The following is a 20,765-nucleotide window of genomic DNA, read 5'->3' on the forward strand; positions in this document are numbered from 1 at the left end:
GGTAACTTTGTGGTTGTACCATTTTACATTTCCACCAGCAATATATGAGAATTCCAGTTTCTGTACATCCTTTCCATCACTTGTTATTCTTCTTTAGTTGTGCTGCTGCTGCTGCTGTTAAGTCACTTCAGTCGTGTCCGACTCTGTGCAACCCCATAGAAGGCAGCCCACCAGGCTCCCTCGTCTCTGGGATTCTCCAGGCAAGAACACTGGAGTGGGTTGCCATTTCCTTCTCCAATGCATGAAAGTGAAAAGTGAAAGTGAAGTCACTCAGTCGTGTCCGACTCCCAGCAACAATTTCAGATCAGTAAACAAGTGCAGATAGAGGTCTTATGACATCTCCCCCATGTTTGTAAGCTCTGTGTCTGGCCTAGTGGTCCTGAGCCTGAAAGGCATTCACTGAACACCTGTTCAAAACAAAAAGTTTTTTTAAAACATAGAATTTGTAGTTTTTGTATACATCACAGAAAGCCATAGTATACCATGTGCCTCTCCGGTCTCCTCCAAATGGGAATTTTGAAGAGTTTTCTCCAAAGAAGACTACAGATGGAACAGGCAACAAAAGATCATCATCACTAGGACAAATGCAATCAAAACTACCAAGTACCACCTCCCTCAAGTGGATCATCAAAGTTACAAACAATGGATGCGGAAGGCGTAGGAGGAGGGAACATTCTTGTAATGTAAACTTCCTCCTCACCTCACCCTTCAGCCTTTCACAGAGTCCTTGTTTGAGGTCCCTGAGTCATACAGCAAATTCTCATTGGCTATCTATTTTACATATGGTATTGTGAATTTCTATGTTACTTTCTCCATATCTCTCCCCTTCTCCCTCCTCTCTTCCCATTCTATCCATAGGTCTGTTCTCTAAATGTGTTTCTCCATTGCTGCACTGAAAATAAATTCATCAGTGCCATCTCTTCAGATTCCATATATATGTGTCAGTATACAATATTTATATTCCTCTTTCTGACTTACTTCACTCTGCATAATAGGCTCTAGTTTCATCCACCTCATTAGAACAGATTCAAATCTATTCGTTTTCACGGCTGAGTATTGAAGAAGGAAATGGCAACCCACTCTAGTGTTCTTGCCTGAAGAATCCCAGGGATGGGGGAGCCTGGTGGGCTGTCATCTCTGGGGTCACACAGAGTCAGACACGACTGAAGCAACTTAGCAGCAGCAGCAGCAACAGCAGCAGTAGTCCATTGTGTATGTATGTACCACAGCTTCTCTATCCATTTATGTGTCGATGGACATCCAGGTTGCCTACATGTTCTCGCTATTGTAAACAGTGCTGCAATGAACATTTGGGTACGTGTGTCTTTTTCAGTTTTTATTTCCTCTGGGTATATGCCTAGGAGTGGGATGGCTGGGTCATATGGTGGTTTTATGCCTAGCTTTTTAAGGAGTCTCCATACTGTCTTCCATAGTGACTGTATCAGTTTACATTACAAGAATGTTCCCCTCTCTCCATACCCTCTCCAGCATCCATTGTTTTTAGGCTTTTTGATGATGGGCACTCTGACTGCTGTGAGGTGGTAACTTCTTGTAGTTTTGATTTGCATTTGTCCAATAATGAGTGATTGTTGAGCATCTTTTCGTGTGCCTGTTACCCATCTGTATGTCTTCTTTGGAGAAATGTCTCTTCAGGTCCCTTTCCCACTTTTTGATTAGGTTGTTTGCTTTTCTGGTATTGAGTTATATGAGCTGCTTGTATATTTTAGAAATGAATTCTTTATCAGTTGTTTCCTTTGCTATTATTTTCTCCCATTCTGAGGGTTGTCTTTTCACTTTGTAGTTTCCTTTGCTGTGCAAACGCTTTTAAGTTTAATTAGGCTGCACTTGTTTACTTTTGTTTTTATTTCCATTATTCTAGGAGGTGGGTAGGAGATTTTGCTTTGATTTATGTCATCGAATGCTCTGCCTATGTTCTCCTCTAAGAGTTTAATAGTTCCTGGTCTTACATTTAGGTCTTTAATCCACTTTGAGTTTATCTTTGTGTATGGTTTTAGGTCATGTTCTAATTTCATTCTTTTGCATGTAGCTGTCCAGTTTTTCCAGCACCACTTATTGAAGTGGCTGTCTTTGCCCCGTTATATATTCTTGCTTCCTTTGTCAAAAATTAGGTACCCATAGGTGGATGGGTTCATCTCTGGGTTCTCTATCTTGTTCCATTGTTCTATATTTCTGTTTTTGTGCCAGTGCCATACTGTCTTGATTACTGTAGCTTTGTAGTTTAGTCTGAAGTCAGGAAGGTTAATTCTTCCAGCTTCATTCTTCTTTCTGAAGACTGTTTTGGATATTCAGGGTCTTTTATGTCTCCATATGAATTGTGAATTTTTTTGTTCTAGTTCTGTGAAAAGTGCCATTGGTAATTTGATAGGGATTGCATTGAATCTGTTGATGGCACTTAGTAGTATAGTCATTTCAAAACAAACAGTGTTTTATTTGTATTTGTTTTAGTTTTTACAAAATACTCTCACAAATTCTGAGGCTGACAGTAACCCTGTTGGAAGCAGGATGAGTGAAGCATCTAGAGCTCTGGTCTCTTGGCTCCAGAGGCAGTCCTCTGAACAGTGTAACATTGGATTTGAACATTTCTTCTAAATATCATAGTAGTGTATGTGCAGAAAAGAATGCTAAGAAGTTTCAAAAAATCTTAATTAAAAAAAAAATACAGCAGAAGCTATAGGGACTGAGTGTATTTGACAGTTTGGAGACACTAATTATGGTCTTGAGACAGTTGTGGGGACCAGAGAGAACAGTCTGGGGAAGTGTGACAAGAGTAGTCACTAGACTTCCAACTTCAGCAAGCAATTTATACAACTTTGAAGTAGAACTAGTAGCTGAACATTTATAGTGATGGAGAAATGTAGAGAATTTCAAAGAGAACTAGAAATCAAGTGAGGAGTGATTATTTGGGTTGTTTGATTGCATTATCTGAGAAAGAGTTAACACCAGAAAGATGGGTAATGGGGAGTTGACAATTTTCAGCTTTGTCTTCCTTTTTTCAATAGAAAACATCAAACATGCATGAGATATCAAGAAAATAGTATAATAAACCACAAGCATGCCCATCAATAGAAAATTATCAACAGTTTGCCATTCTTACATGTTTGAGTTATAAAAAATATTTGAATACATTAAGGGTTTCTTTAAAATTAATTTCTCATTTCTCATTCAGCTTTATTGAGGTCTAATTGATGATCAAAAATTGTATATATTTAGATGTACAACTTGATGACTTGACATACATATACATTGTGAAATGCTCATCATACCAAGCCAATCAATATATCTATCACTTCACATCTTAATCATTTAATTTTTTTCTTTCTTGTATGTTGAGAACTCCCAAACTCTACTCTCTCAGCAAATTAAAAGGACATAGTACTTTACTGTCAACTTTAACCAAATTACTGTACACTAGTTCTGTAGGACATATTCATCTTGCATAACTGGAGCTAAAAGTCATTATTAATAACCCCATTTTAGCCAAGGTACATGGGAAATTATCAAAGAATAATGAGATAATCTTATTAAGCACCACAAATTTTGATCTTTCTTCATTTAGAATGAAAGGGAAGAGAAGCTTCTGAGCTGGTAAGATGGCCACACAAATAATTTATCACTTATGAGTGGGAGCCCAAGATTTTATTCTCAGTCCTACAGCATTGATTCATTCAGATAGCATATTCCAGACACTTTTCACACACTGACCATCCAACAGTGAGACAGTCATGCTGGACTTGGACTTGAATCCAAATCAAAATTCATCATTTACTGACTCATTGGAAAAGACTCTGATGCTGGGAGGGATTGGGGGCAGGAGGAGAAGGGCATGACAGAGGATGAGATGGCTGGATGGCATCACTGACTCAATGGACGTGAGTCTCAGTGAACTCCGGGAGTTGGTGATGGACAGGGAGGCCTGGCGTGCTGCGATTCATGGGGTCACAAAGAGTCGGACACGACTGAGCGACTGATCTGATCTGATCTGATCTGACTGATTCAAAGATCTTGGAGAATGCTGTCCTTAAACCTCATCTTTCTCATCTGTAAAATAGAGATAATACCTTCTTGAATAGGGCATTGTGGGAGTTAAAAGTGAATTAAGTTTCCCACAAATGAACATAACCTGTATTCTGTAACATATTGCCACTATTACTCCACTAGGCAGGCCATGAGCTCATGATGAAAGAAATCATAAGGCAATCTCTCTGTCCCAAATTCCTCTTCAAAGAAGGCAGCAAAAAGCTCACAGAGGTCCCACCACAATGTAACCTGTGAGATGCAAGACACCTCACATGTTGTGGTGATCTCCAATGACAGCATGAATTCATGTTTCAAAATCATTTGAAGTTTTCTAATCTTCTGTTACATTAGTTTAAGTCTTATAGCTCTACAAACATAATCTGTGCTAAACCCTGTTGTTGGCCATCACCAAATGTTTGGTGCCTGGTTTGTATTGGCCAAATCAAGGTCTTGTGCCCAATGTACACTGAGGTGATATGAACTGAAATGTTGGCGTTCTGAGCAGAGAAAGGTTTATTGCAAGGGCCAAGCAAGGAGTAAGGATGCTCGTGCTCAGAAGGCTGAAACTCCCCAGTGGATTTCAGGGGAGGTTTTTTAAAGGCAGACTAGGGTAGAGAGTGGAGAGTACTTGATTTAGCTCATGCGCTATTCTCTGCTTGATGTTGAGGAGCACAGTAATGCAACAGGGGTTATCATCATAAATCCTTAGGTTCCAGTTTATCATGGTCATCATGCAGTTAACTTCTTCCACCTGGTGGACTTTTTAGCATCTGCAAAACAACTCGGGAATGTGCACCAAACATATTATCTGTAGCCTTCTGGGAAGAACTAAAGATTGTGTGAGTGCCGTATGGCAGGTCTATTGATAAAGGTTTTTGTTTTTTGTTTTTGTTTTTTTTTTAATTTTTTATTATGTGTTCACATTTTTCCAGCCATTAATTCTTGAGCCAGCCTTTTGTGATTCAGATGAGGCCTGGGAGACTAAAGATTTTCTACAAACAGGAGACAGGCAGAGGGCATTGGGTAGGGGTAGGATCTATCCCAGGAAGGCCCCACTGGGTTCTGCTTCATTACACTTGGAGAACTTCCCACAGCGCCCTTGTTTGGTCTTGATGAGGGCAGAGGGCCCAGAGAGGAGGCTGCTATCTCCTTCTGCTAGCTTTCTCCAGGTTTCCTCTGCAGCCCATGGGGAGCCTCTGAGCAGCAGAGATGGGCGGGGCCTGAGCCTCCCGTCTCCACCTTCTGGGTGAGTGCCTGGGCTCAGAGCAGAAACTTCCGAAGAGTTTGCGGCCAGGTGCGCTCTTGGGAGCTGGGCTGGTTGTGCCTCACAGTTAGCCTGCTGCCTTTATCAAAGAGCTGATAACTTTGCCTCCCACCTGCGTGAGGCTTCTGGAAGCATCTACCTGGGTGTCTCTTGGTCTTGCAGCCCCATACGTGGCACGCTGCATCCATCCTATGCCTGTGGCAGCACCTGCACAGAGCGGGTGCTACAGAGGTGGACCCTAGAGGCTGCTCAGTCTTGGGAGGCGGACCTGGTGCACAAAGGGCGCTCCACTCTCAGAAGCAGGTGTTCTCAGGCTCCGGCCCAGTGGACCTGTGAGGCGGCCAGTCTCCAGCATTCCCACCGGCGCCTCCAGGAGCAGCAGGAGCCCCACCGCCGCCTGAGCACAGAGACCCCGGTCTGTGTCCGCTTTGGCCGACAAGATGCTGCCCATGTCCGCGGAGGTGAAGACCAGCCCGCTACAGAAGGCAAACTTCTGCTCGCGCCTGTTTGTCTGGTGAGCGCCCTGAGCTTTGACATTCCACCGCGGGTGCGACACTGTCTGCTTCTTTTGGGGACCAAGGGACAAAGCGAGGGAGCGTGCCTGGGAGCCTAGGGCCAGTGGGGTTGCGAGGTTGGGAGGGGTGGGGTTTGGAAGGGTACCAGGGGACCTGGTGTCAGGGAAACTGAGTTTCCCTGCCTTGCTGCTCTCTGCCCAGCCAGCCCCGTCACTTGAGAGCTGATGCAGCAGGAGCAGAAGGCAAGGAGGTTGCTCAGGGAGAGTCACTGACCAGCAGGAGAAGGCACTGGGCTCCCCACTCTCCACCTTATCCAGTGGCTTCAGAACCACTCAGGAATTCACTGTCAGTTCTGAAATAAGCTGCAACTCCCCCCCCGCCCCCACCCCCCACCAAGCAAGTAGCTTGTGAACAATTTTCTTTATCTATTTAGTGCCCTGCATCTTTGCCATCTTCCAATAATGTGCCCACCTTTTCCCATGTTCCTTAGGTGAACATCTGAGTTCCAACTGCCCTGGGCTCCCTCTTTCCCCCTGTCTATGACCATGTGTTTCTTTCTGTCCCTCCTTCACTTCTTGTGTGGTCCTGTATGTCCTGGTACCTAGTTTTGGCCAATTTCATATGTGTACAAAACACTATTGTTTTTTTATGAAATGAATGGGGACATTATTCTGGAACATGTGTTGCTTTTGCCTGGGACATATGTCCAGAAGTAGAGTGTGTATTTGACCACAGCCCCTGGCCCTATTGTGAATATCTCCACTTCTACCTTTGAGAACCAAACCCTGGGGATGGGGTCCCTGAAACCTGTGGGGTCTTATCCAGATCCCTATCCTTCAGAGAAGCAGTGCATGGTCTTGATGCAGGCAGTCCTGCCCAGGAGTCCTTTGGTCCTGAAACCACTGACAGGTCCATGAGCTAGGAGGAAACACAGAGATGAAAAGCACTGCAGAGAGCTGAAGCTCTTAATTGAAGTCTTCATCTAATAGCTGGGACTACAGATACGCAGGCCTGAACCTTTGGATTTTAATCACAGTTGGGTGATTATTAGGTCTTTTGTTTCTGGACCCTAACCCATTTATCTTTTCCAGAAATTCTGATACTTCTTTTATTGGACAGCCTAAGGGATCCCCAGTGGGATGGCAGCTCCTATGCTTGTTTTGATGGTGATGTATTCAGTGTATGTAGCTACATCCCTTGGCTATTTGGTTGCCCTTTAGGAAAGAGGGGCCTAGAAGAAGGAATGTGTGTGTGGTTACCATAAATAATAGCAAAGTAGACAAATGTCTCCTTAACGTCAAGTAGGGCAAGAAACTCTCAAAGCACATTCTATTTGTTGACTTTGAAAATGTATGTGTATAGAAATGGAAGGTGAAGACTTCGATTTTCATTGGCACCCATTTCCAATTTTCCTGCTGGGGAGGAAGGAGCTATTACCTCTTATTTCATGCTTGAAGACTTTGAAGCATAGAGGTTGAGTAGTTGCCTACCATCAAACAGCTAGTAAGTGGTGGAGTGGGATCTCAAACCAGGAAGTCTGGTTCTGGGGTCTGTGTTTCTTGTGGATGTAACTGCTGTGCTTGCCATGGAATTGGCTGCCTGGACTTGTTCCAGGGTCCTGGCCCAGATTGAGACCCCTTATGATGATGGGAAGGTTCTTTTTCCACTCAGATTCCCCCAACCAATTAGTAAACTGATGGTGAGACTGGTAGAGCACAAGGTTTGCTCAGTGTCGAAAGAATGGAAAAGCACAGACTTAGTTTGCAAGTCAATCTCTCAGCCCAACTGGGTATATAGGAGGGTTGAAGTAAAAGGAAGGGAATCATTTTAAGAGAGGGAGGAATATTCATGGCTTACCGAATAATGCGGTATGATTTGGACCTGAAATTAAGGCAACACTCCTTTCAGTCCTTGTATGAGCTCTTTGCTTCGTTGTCATAGCCATTGTCAACTGTAGTGGTCCTGGTGGGTGTGTCATTTATCATGCTTATATAATACAGTGGGTGCATAATGAGGCTCTGTGTCTACTAGATGTTAAGTCTTCTGCCATTTGGGTCCTACCTAGTTCTAATCAGTTCTTATTTTTTTCTTTCCTTTTATGATTGAGCCTGAAACTCAGATAAGAGCAGTTGGTTTCCATTCAAGGGAGGGGCAGGGATATATTTCTGGGGCATCAGCCTTTCCTTTTTACTGTTCCTTATTACTGAAGGACTCTGAAGGGGCAAAGGTTCATCTTCTGATCCTGCTACCTGCTAAGCATAGGCATTGTTATATGTTGGGTTCACTTCAGTTCAGTCACTCAAATTGTCTGACTCTTTGTGATCCCATGGACTGCAGCACGCCAGGTTTCCTAGTGCATCGTGAACTCCTGGAACTTGCTCAAACTCATGTCCATCGAGTTGGTGATGCTGTCTAACCATCTCATCCTCTGTTGTCTCCTTCTCCTCCTGCCTTCAATCGTCCCCAGCATCAGGGTCTTATCCAATGTGTCAGTTCTTCGCATCAAATAGCCAAATAATTGGAGTTTCAATCTCAGCATCAGTCCTTCCAATGAATATTCAGGAAAGATTTTCTTTAGGATTGACTGGTAGGATCTCCTTGCAGTCCAAGGGACTCTCAAGAGTCTTCTCTAACACCAGAGTTCAAAATCATCAATTCTTCTGCACTCAGCTTTCTTTACAGTCCAACTCTCACATCCATACATAACTATTGGAAAAAACCATAGCCTTGACTAGATGGTCCTTTGTTGGCAAAGTAATGTCTCTGCTTTTTTAATATGCTGTCTAGGTTGGTCATAACTTCATGGCAGCAATTACCATCTGAAGTGATTTTGGAGCCAAAAATATATATATATAGTCAGCCACTGTTTCCACTGTTTCCTCATCTACTTGTCATGAAGTGTTGGGACTGGATGCCGTGATCTTAGTTTTCTGAATGTTGAACTTTAAGCCAACTTTTTCACTCTCCTCCTTCACTTTAATCAAGAGGCTCTTTAGTTCTTCTTCACTTTCTGCCACAAGGGTGATGTCATCTGCATATCTGAGGTTATTGAAATTTCTTCCGGCAAACTTGATTCCAGCTTGTGCTTCATCCAGCCCAGCCTTTCTCATGATGTACTCTGCATATAAGTTAAATAAGCAGGATGACAACATACAGCCTTGACATACTCCTTTTCCTATTTGGAACCAGTCTGTTGTTCCATGTCCAGTTCTAACTGTTGGTTCCTGAACTGCATACAGGTTTCTCAAGAGGCAGGTCAGGTGGTCTGGTATTCCCATCTCTTGAAGAATTTTCCACAATTTATTGTGATCCACACAGTCAAAGGCTTTGGTATAGTCAATAAAGCAGAAATAGATGTTTTTCTGGAACTCTACAACCTTGCCGTATTCTCCCAATTTGGAACCAGTCTCTTTTTCCATGTCCAGTTTTAACTGTTGCTTCTTGACCTGCATATAGACTTCTCAGGAGGCAGGTAAAGTTGTTTAGTATTCCTGTCTCTTGAGGAATTTTCCACAGTTTGTTGTGATCCACACAGTCAAAGGCTTAGCAATAGTCAATAAATCAGAAGTAGACACTTTTCTGTAATTCTCTAGCTTTTTCTGTGATCCAACAGATGTTGGCAATTTGATTCTGGTTCCTCTGCCTTTTCTAAATCCAGCTTTAACATCTGGAAGTTCATGGTTCACGTACTATTGGATAATTTTTAGTATTACTTTGCTAGCGTGTGAGATGAATGCAATTGTGCAGTACTTTGAACATTCTTTGGCATTGCCTTTCTTTGGGATTGATGAAAACTGAACTTTTCCAGTCCTGTGGCCACTGCTGAGTTTTCCAAATTTGCTGGCATATTGAATGTAGCAATTTAAAAGCATCGTTTTTTAGGATTTGAAATACCTCAGCTAGAATTCCATTAACTCCACTACCTTTGTTCATAGTGATGATTCCCAAGGGCTTACTTGCCTTTGCATTCCAGGATGTCTGGCTATTGTCAAGTGATCACACCACCGTTGTGTCCTTTAATTTCTGTCCTTTAATGTGTCCATCTTTGCATGAAAATTTCTCTTAGTTTCACTAATTTTATTGAAGATACCTCTAGTATTTCCCATTCTAATATTCTCCTATTTCTTTGCCTTGATCACTAGGAAGGCTTTTGTATCTCTCCTTGCTATTCTTTGGAAGTCTGCATTCAGATGGGTATATCTTTGTTTTTCTCCTTTGCCTTTCTCTTGTCTTCTTTTCTCAGCTATTTGCAAGGCCTCCTCAGACAACCATTTTGCCTTTTTGCATTTCTTTTTCTTGGGGATGGTCTTGATCACTGCCTCCTGTACAATGTCACTAATCTCTGTCCATAGTCCTTTAGGCACTCTGTCTATCAGATATAATCCCTTGAATCTATTGTCACTTCCACTCCATAATCATAAGGGATTTGATTTAGGTCATATCTGAATGGTCTAGTGGCTTTCCCTACTTTCTGCAATTTAAGACTGAATTTTTCACTAAGGAGTTCGTGATCTGAGCCACAGTCAGCTCCTGGTCTTGTTTTTGCTGACTGTATAGACTGTCTCCATCTTCAGCTGCAAAGAATATAATCAATCTGATTTTGGTATTGACTATCTGATGATGTTCATGTGTAGTCTTTTCTTGTTTTGTTGGAAGAGGGTGTTTGCTATGACCAGTACGTTCTCTTGGCAAAACTCTGTTTGCCTTTGCCCTGTTTCATTTTGTACACCAAGGTCAAATTTACCTGTTATTCCAGGTATCTCTTGACTTCCTGGTTTTGCATGTCAGTCCCCGTGATGAAAAGGATATCTTTTTTGGGGTGATATCCTATCTAGAACTAAGGTTCTAGAAGGTCTTTTAGGTCTTCACAGAACCATTCAACTTCAGCTTCTTTGGCATTACTGGTTGGGACATAGACTTGGATTACCATGACATTGAATAGTTTGCCTTGGAAATGAACAGAGAGCATTTTGTCATTTTTGAGATTGCACCCAAGTACTGCATTTTGGACTCTTTTGTTGACTATGATGGCTACTCCATTTCTTCTAAGGGATTCTTGCCCACAGTGGTAGATATAATGATCATCTGAGTTAAATTCGCCCACTTTACCCCATTTTAGTTCATTGATTCCTAAAATATCAATGTTTACTCTTGGCATCGCCTGTTTGACCACTTTCAATTTACCTTGATTCATGGACCTAACATTCCATGTTCCTATGCAATATTGTTCTTACAGCATTGAACTTTATTTCCAACACCAGTCACATCCACAACTGGGTGTTGTTTTCCCTTTGGGTTAGAGGAGATTTCTCCTGATTCCACCAAAATGAATCTGATTGTCACCAGGCCAGAGTCCCAATTGCTCATAGCCTTGGATAAAGACCATCTGCCACTTGATTGTCTCAGTTCTCTAAGAGATAAAACTAATGAGACAATTGAGGAATCATGAACCAAAGGGCAAGAGAAGGAAAGTAACTGTAAGGTGTTCTAAGAATGACCTTACAAGCCCAAGGAAGCTGGGGAACCTTCTTTTCTTCCTGTCACAAATTTGTTCAGCCAGGCCCTTCTTGTTTTGAGTATTTGGCCAAGTGATCTTCTCTCTATTAAAGAAAAGATTTTGTTGGAGTGTAGTTGATTTACAGTGTTGTGTTAGTTTCAGGAGTACAGCAAAGTAAATCAATAGACATATATCCACTATGTTTAAAAGGTTCTTTTCTTTACAAAAGATAAAGGCTATTGCAGAGTATTGAGTAGAGTTCCCTCTGTTATACAGTAAGTTCTTATTAGTTATCTATTTCATATATACTTCCCTGGTGGCTCAGACCATAAAGAATCTGCCTGCAGTGCAGGAGACCTGGGTTAGATCCCTGGGTTGGGAAGATCCACTGGAGGAGGGCATGGCAACCCACTCAGGTATTCTTTTTTTTTTTTTAATTGTGTTGTCTTCTTTTATTATTATTATTATTTTTACTTTACAATGTTGTATTGGTTTGCCTGGAGAATCCCCATAGGCAGAGGAGCCTGGTGGGCTGCAGTTCACGGGGTTACAAAGAGGTTGGATACGTATATAGTAGTTTATGTATATCAATCCCAGTCTCCCAATTTGTCCCTTCCTCCCTGCCACCCTGGTAACCATAAGTTCATTTGCTACATCTGTAACTCTATTTCTCTTTGGTAGATAAGTTAATTTGTACTGCTTTTTAAGATTCCAGATATAACTGATATCATATGATATTTGTCTTTGTCTGCCAGTGGTTTTTTCTGGCAATTGGAATGTTCTCTCTTCTATCTGACCACTAGTGTTAACATAAAAACAACAGGAAATGGTTGCTGGGGCACAAATTCCCCCTTGATCAGCCAGCAGGTAGTCAAGAACTTTGCAGTGGTCAAATGTCATGTGGGCCAGAGGGTCTAGTGAAGATTTTGTCATTCTAAGGTTAGAACTGGGTTCTCTATTTACCTAGGCCAGTCTCTGACTTTTTTTTAATTTCTTTTTTTTTTATACTTAGGTTATTATAAATTCTTTCTCATGCTAGGCTCACCAGGGAGCCTACAAGAGTGACATCTGCTATTACCAGTCCAGCTCCCCTCCTGACTCGATGAATGGCCCCCTTTGATTCACAGGTTGTGCGAGTGTAATTAAAATCTGAATGTAACCTTGATCTGGGTGTGAACCACATATAGCCCACTGTCCCCTGGTAGTTTTCTTGGAGACAGTTGATGGCCCAACATGGGTGGCCCTTGCTACAGGGTCCTCAAGGAACAAACATCCCTCAGGGGCACACACACGGTCTTTGAATTTTATTGAGTCTTGTTTAGGCTCATGGTGGCGCAAGTATCCATCCAGGGTACTTGCACATGGCCAGGCCCCTCCATGTTTGTTATGATCCTATCCCCAGAGCCCTTAAGCATGGTAACTATCTAGAGTTGGCCATGCCTGTTGGTGGAAGGCTCATAGTGAACGGTTGGTTGGACCCCCAGAAAACAGGAATTTGACTAACACATACGTCTTTGCAGGGGTGTGGTGGCAATGGGGCAACCCTGATGTCCCTGGGCAGAAGCCTGGGCATGGTGGAATTAAACTGTAGTTTGGTGATATTGTCAGCTGAAGTTCCCTGAAAGTTTGGTGGGCTGTATTTGTTCCCTGACTGAGGCTGATGGTGACAGATCCAACAATCAGTAAAATTCCAGCCCTTTTAGATGTTTGAAAGTTACTTTTAAAAATAAATGAATTAGGTTCAATGCACGATACTGGATGCTTGGGGCTAGTGCACTGGGACGACCCAGAGGGATGGTATGGGGAGGCAGGAGGGAGGAGGGTTCAGGATGGGGAGCACATGTATACCTGTGATGGATTCATTTTGATATTTGGCAAAACTAATACAATTATATAAAGTTTAAAAACAAAATAAAATTTAAAAAATAGATAAATAAATAAATGAATTTTCCAGAGAGTGTTACCGAGGAGGACCATAAGAAGAATCAACTGCATTTTAGTTGGGAAGCTATTACTTATCTTGAGGTTGTCTTCAGAAGGTTGGGTTCAGAAAGAGGCTCACATGAGTGTTCTGGCTGAGGGGAGTCTGACAGGACTGTAAGTAGTTCAGGGTCCAGAGCCTGTTAGACTCAGGGTGTTGTGTCCATAAGATAACTGCCTGTAAAAACTCCTCTGTGTTGACAACTGATCTGAGGAGATCTTGAGACCTCAAGTTTGCAACTGCTTTGAATATGACTGGTGCTAAGACACTTCAGTCATGTCCGACTGCAACCCTATGGACTGTAGCCCACCAGGCTCCCCTGTACATGGGATTTTCCAGGTTTGAACACTGAAGTGGGTTGCCATTTCCTTCTCCAGGGAATCTTCCCAACCTGGGGATCGAACCAGCATCTCTTACATCTCCTGCTTTAGCAGACGGATTCTTTACCACTAGTGCATGTAGGTATCCTTCAATCTGATACATTTCAGAAGATTTAAGTCCTCAGTTATACAGGAAGATATCTGCAGCCTTACCCACAATGGCCATTCAGCTCTATTCTGCATGCCTGAACCACTGTTACTTTATTTTGATTTCTAAACATATTTTTTTCTTAATAATTAAAGCAGATGTACAATGTATGTTCAGTAGGCCACAAAGAGGCTGCTTTAATTATGTAATATATAAGCCAGCATGACTTTCCTATACCTAGAATGTATGTGTGTTTGTAAGCATATATCTAATTTTCCCCATATCTTTATATAATTAAAATGTAGACTTTTTTTTTTTTTTTTTAGCAATGTCCATGAATGTAGGTTTCTAACTAGAGATGTATAATTTGGATATATGTCACTCTCCTTTTAATGTTTAACAGGTGGCTAAACCCCTTGTTTAAAATTGGTCACAAACGGAAATTAGAACCAGATGACATGTACTCGGTGCTTCCAGAAGATCGCTCCCAGCACCTTGGAGAAGAGCTGCAAGGGTGAGCACAGACATCAGGGAGAAGGGGAGAAAGAGTGAGAATTTCCACGTGGGGCTTAAGGTTTGAGGGAGGCTTTGCCTTCCTCTGGGTTCTTCTGAGACTCCTCTCCTGACACTGCATGCTCAACCCCTCAGGTTGACCCCGGGCTTAGCCCACTTTGGAGGCCCGTGTTCCCTGTGCATCTGTGGGTGTGGAGGGAGCCCACAGTCACAACCCTGGAGGCCGAACTCTGTTCCCGGAGGTGGGGTCCCTGGAGGAGGGAGTCTGCCCTCTTGAGCTGCTCATGACCTGTGAGTCCAGCAAATATTGGCAGGAACTTGTTTCCAGAATCTGGAACTTTTCCCTCAAGGCCTGTTTCTCTGGTGCTTCAGAGTCTGAACCACTCATCTTTCAGGAGCCCTGTGAGCAGGTAGCCAGCATCTATGGGGCAGCCACAGAGTGCCCTGTAGTGAAGGCTTATCTTCTACTCTGTCCCTCTCCCATTTTCCCTATGGTGGACGTGCTGTTCTTTACTGTGCTTTGTTTTGTATCACAGGTACTGGGATCAAGAAGTTAAGAGAGCCCAGAAGGATGCACAGGAACCCTCTTTAGTGAAAGCAATCATAAAGTGTTACTGGAAATCCTATTTCATTTGGGGAATGTTTACATTTCTGGAGGTAAAAGATTTTCATACTGTGCACTGCTTTTTGGTGTATGTGTCTCTGTACTGAGGTGGATGGGGCTGGTGGGGAGAGAGGCCAGTGGTCTAAGGTCTGAAGATAAACCCTCATGGAAACATGATAGAGTTCAGAGGTTGTATTTATCTTTAGAATGGTGAGAACTGGACTCCAGGGGCTACTATTCTTCTTTTAACTGGTTAAAGAGTGTTGTGGAAGGATGGCCTTGAAATAAAAGACATTTTATAGTATGGTAGAAAGTTCCTGGTGTTCATTATAAACGCTGAATGATCTTTGACCAAAAGAAGATTCCAACAGCCTCAGGCAATATATGCCCTGTGATTTAGAGGAAGGTAATTTGGACACGAGCCCAGAATAACATACATTTTATGGCACTCATTTATAGTTTAACAAGGTAAAAATTGTTACCTTGATCAGGTCACATCTGATAAATGCTTTTCTAAGAAGATGCCATTGCCTCTCCTCTTCCAGGGGAACAGAATCCAGGGTCCTGCATCTGGCCTGTAGCCACCCAGAACTCCTAAGAGCACACTTTGCCCCAGGCTGCCCCCTTCCCTGTGGGCTGGCACTGTGAGCAAAGCCCCCGTGGGGAGGATCTCCAGCTTCACCGTGAATTCTGTGCACCCTCCACGCTGCTTTCTTTCCCTGGTAGTGGGAGTAGATTCCTGGTTGAAGGAGGAGTCCTGATAACCTGGCATTGGCAGAGGGTGTAGGAGGGAATGTTTGGGGCAAACCAGAGGCAGAAAGCTGTGAGGTCAGTGACCCCTGTGACCCTGAAGATCCTGGGTCAAGATCCCCCAGAGGACAGTCTACCTGGGGACACAGTGCTGGCAGCCCCCTGTTCTGGCTGAGCCTGCTGGGGGTCTGCCTCAGACCCCGCTGGGTGGCTCGTGCTCTCCATGGTCCCTTAGTGCTGCCTTAGGGACATGGGTGGCCTGTGAGTGTGTGAGGGCAGGTGGGGTGGAAGATGCAGTTGCTGTGAAAGGGGTGTTTTAGGTGGAGAAGGTGTGAGCTGTCCTCAGTCCATTGTGTTGGGGGTGAGGTAATGGGTCAGGTGGTTTACAGGTGGGCGGCGTGGCTCTTGTTTAAAGGCTGTGCTGAACTGAAGGGCACTGTGGGCAGTGGGCAGCTGTGCAGGTGAAGTCCACCCTACACAACTGGAGAGACAGAGAATCTGTCAGCTCCCAGGTGACTGGATGGTCTGGGGGATAGAGTTGTCACTGATGTCAGAAGAGAATTGGCCATTGTGCCAGAGGGTGGGACAGGTATGTGGGGCAGGGTGCCGCCTTTGAGAGGACACTGACCACCTAGGTACTGCAGTGCCTTGTGAAGGACGCGGGGTGGGAGAGGAAGAAGAGGCCCATCAGGTTGTCCCAGCCCTTCTTTGTCCCATGTGCAGCTGTCCCAGTGATGGTATTTACACATAGTTACAATAAGTCTTTGTTTGAAATACACAGGTGGCAAGCTGGTGTGGCCTATTTGTGCAGGATTTCCTGACCTCAGACAGTAGCGCTCTCATGAATTCTGTTTATCAGGAAACCCTGGGGCCTCGGTGTCTGTCTCTGGCTCATGCCAGGTGCCTGGTCGGATGAGTGGCCTCAGGGTTCAGTGTTGGATCATATCAGGAGCAGGTCTTTCTCTGCTGTCCCTGGTTCTCTAGTTTCTCTTTGGTACCAGATGCTATAGAGTCTTAGAGACAAGTGAGTCTCAAAGGATAGCCCATGTGGCTGAGTTTGAACTGAGCTGCTGGTTGTCTTGCTGTCCTGGGCTGTTAGCCCCTTGAATGGGGTCGCTAAGCCTTGGATGGATTCCATTCTAATATGAGTCCTGGGTCTTGGCTGTGGCAGCTCATGGGAGAATCAGACATAGAGGGAGAGGCCGCAGGATCTGGGGTTCTTCCTGAGATGGAATCCTCCCCACTGTGGTGCTGGGAGTGTTGATTTCAAAGTTGTCCAGCCCCAGTAATACTTCCTGCTGGGGATCCAGGAAGGCCAGGCCTGGGGCTGCATAAGGTGCAACTGGTAGAGCCCTGAGCCCTTTTAGGAGGTTGGTCTCTGGGTGGTCATGGCGGAGAAGTGGGGAGTATAGGACGTAAATTTAGGGGCTCATCTGTGTGGCAGTACTGCTAGTACTAGTAGCAGTGCTAGTTAGTTAATAATTGATTTTATGAAACAGCTTCCCATGTTGTGATCAATCTATACTGCTTGTTGTTCTTTATATTTTAGATGGTGGAAGATCTAAACTCAGCCCAGGATTTTCTAAAACACAAACATGTTTCCTTTTTGATCTCCAGTCTTCTTTTAATCCCTTGGGTGCACAGAATGCCCTGTGGATCATCCATGATCCCAAGCAGTGTGGTCTTTCCACCCACAGCATGAGTAGGGCCTCCCAGGCACTCCCGGCAGCACCAGTGGGATAAAGCAGGGTGATGCCAGTCCAGGGTGAGGCTTTTAGGGTTTTAGGATTTTGAGATATGAAAACCTCTGTCCTATGAGAAGGGCTTCCCTGATAGCTCAGCTGATAAGGAATCTGCCTGCAATGAGGGAGACCTGGGTTTGATCCTGGGGTTGGGAAGATCCCCTGGACAAGGGAAAGGCTACCCACTTCAGTATTCTGGCCTGGAGAATTCCATGGACTGTCCTGTGAGAACTGAGGAGTATCTCTTCCTCTCAGAGAAACAAGTACCAGGCTGTGGAGCACTTGCCGGTCACCCCTAATTAGAACAGAACAGCCAGAGAGCTCCCAGCACCCCTGGCCCCTGTGTGCACCTCCCCGGGTACTGTGGGTGGGGAGGATAGGTTCCCACCTGCCCAGGGTGCTCAGGGTGGAGAGGAGGAGCCTGAAGCCTCTGCCTGGGCCTGAGACACAGAGACCACCTCCCCAGGTCATCAGCGCTTCTCTCTGAGAGGTGAGGTCTCCACTGCTGGTGTGTAAGTGGGGTGACCTCAGAAAGACAGAGTGGGTTCACCCAGTCCTTTCCCCTGAGAGGGGAGGTGTGGCCAGGAGTTATGTCCTCTTCCCAGGACCCTTAGAAGTGGCCCAGCCTTGTCTGATCACTTGGCCTTTATCTGAAGCCACTTTTGCTGATGGTCTCTGGTCCAGGTGGAGGCTGTGGGAAGCCCATGTGTGTGTGAATCCTCACTTTGGAGCTCAGCTGATGGACAGGAAGTAAACAGAATCCTCTGCATCCCACAGTGGGCTTTGTGCCTCAACTCATGGCTGGTTCCCCAAGAGCTGAGTGGTCTTTGCATTTATTTCCCCAGCCTTTTCTTCCATGTGTCCCTCACTTTGCTCAACCCAGGAGGCTGAGGAGTGGCTTCTGGTGGCAAAGATACTGTGGGCTGAGAGCAATCACTGAGGACCACACGTCAAGGGAGAGGAGGAGAGGGCCTTGAGCCAAGCAGAAGGGGACCTGCTGAGTAGACCTGCTGTGTGCACCCTGCTGGTTCTTGAGAGAATAGTATTAGCCATTAGGTGTTGGTAATGGCCACAGTGATGGCCTTGAGTTAGAAATTAGGGTTTTATATCCGATCTTATATTCTTTTTCTAAGCATATGTACATTTTTAATGTAAAATTAAAAGAATTTTTAAAATTGAAGTATGATCAGCTTACAATGTTATATTAGTTTCTGATATATATCATTAGTGATGTAATATTTTATACAGTACATGATAAGTTTAGTTACCAACTGTGACCATGCATAGTTATTCTAGTATTATTGAATATATTTCCTATGTTGATTATTATACTCCTGTGATTTTTTTATTTTTAAAAATTTTATATATTTATTTTTTGTCCCCAATCCCCTTTTACTTATTTTATAATTTGGAGTTGTACCTCTTAAGTTTCCTCACCTATTTTACTTGTTTCCTCCACCCCCCTCAATTCATTTTCTTTATGTAATCAGGTAAATAGAAGACTCCTTTTAAAAGATTGCATTCATGATGGTTAAAAATTTTAGCAATCTGCTTAGAAGTAAAAGTTTAATTACAGTCTAGAAAATTCGGCTTTACACATGACTTTTCTCAAGAGTTCTTGTTCCATTGTGATCGCCTGTGAGCAATAATGAGTTTTCCAAGCCCTTTGTAAAACCAGCCTCTGCCTTTAAGAATAGAGTAATTCTCTTACCAGGACTTCTAATAATAAAAGTGATGAAAAATCCTCGTTTTTATAGTGGTTTCAGAGCACTCTGAGCTGTTGTAGCCTATTTAGGTGTCCCAGGATTCCTCCGAGGGAGGCAAGGTAGGTATTTTCACAGATAAAGACCCCGAGGTTCAGGAGACCACACAATGGGCTTGGGGTCATGTGACTTGTGGGTGGCTAACCTGGTCTCTGAGGCGTGGTGTTCTGACTGCTAGACCCGTGTGTTCTCTGTGTTCTGTCCTCTCCTCCCACAGCCTCTACTGAGGCTCAGAGCCAAGAGGAGCTGCTTTTCTAACAACCGCTCTGTGCCCCTCTGTCAACTGCTTTCTATAGTGCTTCCCACCCCCACCCCCCATAGTTTTTTAAGAAATTTTCAAAAATAGAATAGAATGAAAGGGTAACACAATGTGTCACTCCAGAATAGGGCTCTCTGGCAGGAAGATTGTTGTGAGTTGATTCAGTTTTTGAGAAATAGACACAGGAGAAACCCTGAAGACAGAATAGAAGTTACTCTTTTGTGAGGGACATTTACACTGATAAAGGAAACCTCCCTTTGTAAAGGTGTCTGCCTCTCTGTACCAGAAAAAGAAGGATGGCTCTAAATCACAGCCGGATCCTGTTGAAGGACCGTCTTCAAGAAGCACGAAATCTGCATAACACACCCAACCCTAATGTAGTTTAAGCTGCTTTTCCTGTTAATCTCTCATCTTTTCCTTTGTCTTTAGCTGGAGATGGCATTTAAGGTGGTGGCTTGGGCCATCTCAGGGAGTCACTCAGCTCTTCTTGATATTTCGCATGCGTGTCAGAAATATACATGTTAATAAACTTCTGTTTGATTTTCTCTTGTTCTATCATTTATTACAGGGATCCTCAGCTAGGAATTCAGAAGGGTAAAGGGAAATAAGCCTCTATGTCACCATAGTGAATGTCGCTCAGTCATGTCTGACTCTTTGCAATCACATTGACTATACAGTCCGTGGAATTCTCCAGGTCAGAATATTGGAGTGGGTAGCCTTTCTCTTCTCCAGGGGATCTTCCCAATCCAGGGATCGAACCCAGGTCTTCCACACTGCAGGCAGATTCTTTACTTGCTGAGCTGCCAGGGAACCCCATGTCACTTTAAGCCAGCTTCAATAATTGCCATAATGAGCAGTCTTGATTCATCTGAAATGCACTCTCACTTCCCAAGATTATTTTAAAGCAGTTCCAAGACATCATATCATTTTTATCCATCAATATTTTGTTATATATCTTTGAAAGATGTGGAATCTTCCCCCCACTAAACATTTTTAGCATAAACATTATTGTTATTATGCATAAATATTAACATTAATGTCATCAATATCTAGCCAGTGCTCACAGTTGTCTTTTTCTCCTCTTGCTGTTGGAAGCAGTATTAAATAGGGTACACTTGGCTGAAACAAGTTATACAATTGCTTTTCTGTTACCCCCCCACCCTGCACCTCTAGGTTGTTTCTCCTGTAGAGATTCCCACAGCCTGGATTTGGCTGATCACTTCTCCCTCTGTGTCAGTTGACATGTTCCTCTGGTACCTTAGTTGGTGTTTAGATCTAGAGTTTTGATGTAACTCATTTGGATTTTCTTCACCCCTTTCATCTATGCAGGGAGTAGGGTTGTATACCTCCTTTATGAGGTACATAACATCT

At 43.7% G+C, this 20,765-nt stretch overlaps 1 protein-coding gene across 2 annotated transcripts in view; it reads left to right on the forward strand.

The window, feature by feature from the left end:
• Positions 1-5,597: 5,597 nt before the first annotated feature.
• LOC509854 (ATP-binding cassette sub-family C member 4-like) overlaps positions 5,598-20,765 on the forward strand; it is a 168,448-nt gene continuing 153,280 nt past the window's right edge. The window contains exons 1-3 of one of the 2 annotated variants that reach the window (XM_010810928.4): positions 5,598-5,816; positions 14,167-14,277; positions 14,813-14,933. In XM_010810928.4, coding sequence (XP_010809230.1) covers positions 5,743-5,816; positions 14,167-14,277; positions 14,813-14,933 — 306 coding nt within the window. In that variant the 5' untranslated portion in view covers positions 5,598-5,742. Of the gene's footprint in view, positions 5,817-13,306; positions 13,754-14,166; positions 14,278-14,812; positions 14,934-20,765 lie in introns of those variants that run through there. The other variant, XM_059884490.1, reaches the window with a different exon arrangement.

Source organism: Bos taurus, unplaced genomic scaffold (assembly GCF_002263795.3).
Source record: "Bos taurus isolate L1 Dominette 01449 registration number 42190680 breed Hereford unplaced genomic scaffold, ARS-UCD2.0 Leftover_ScbfJmS_713, whole genome shotgun sequence".
NCBI lineage: Eukaryota > Metazoa > Chordata > Mammalia > Artiodactyla > Bovidae > Bos > Bos taurus.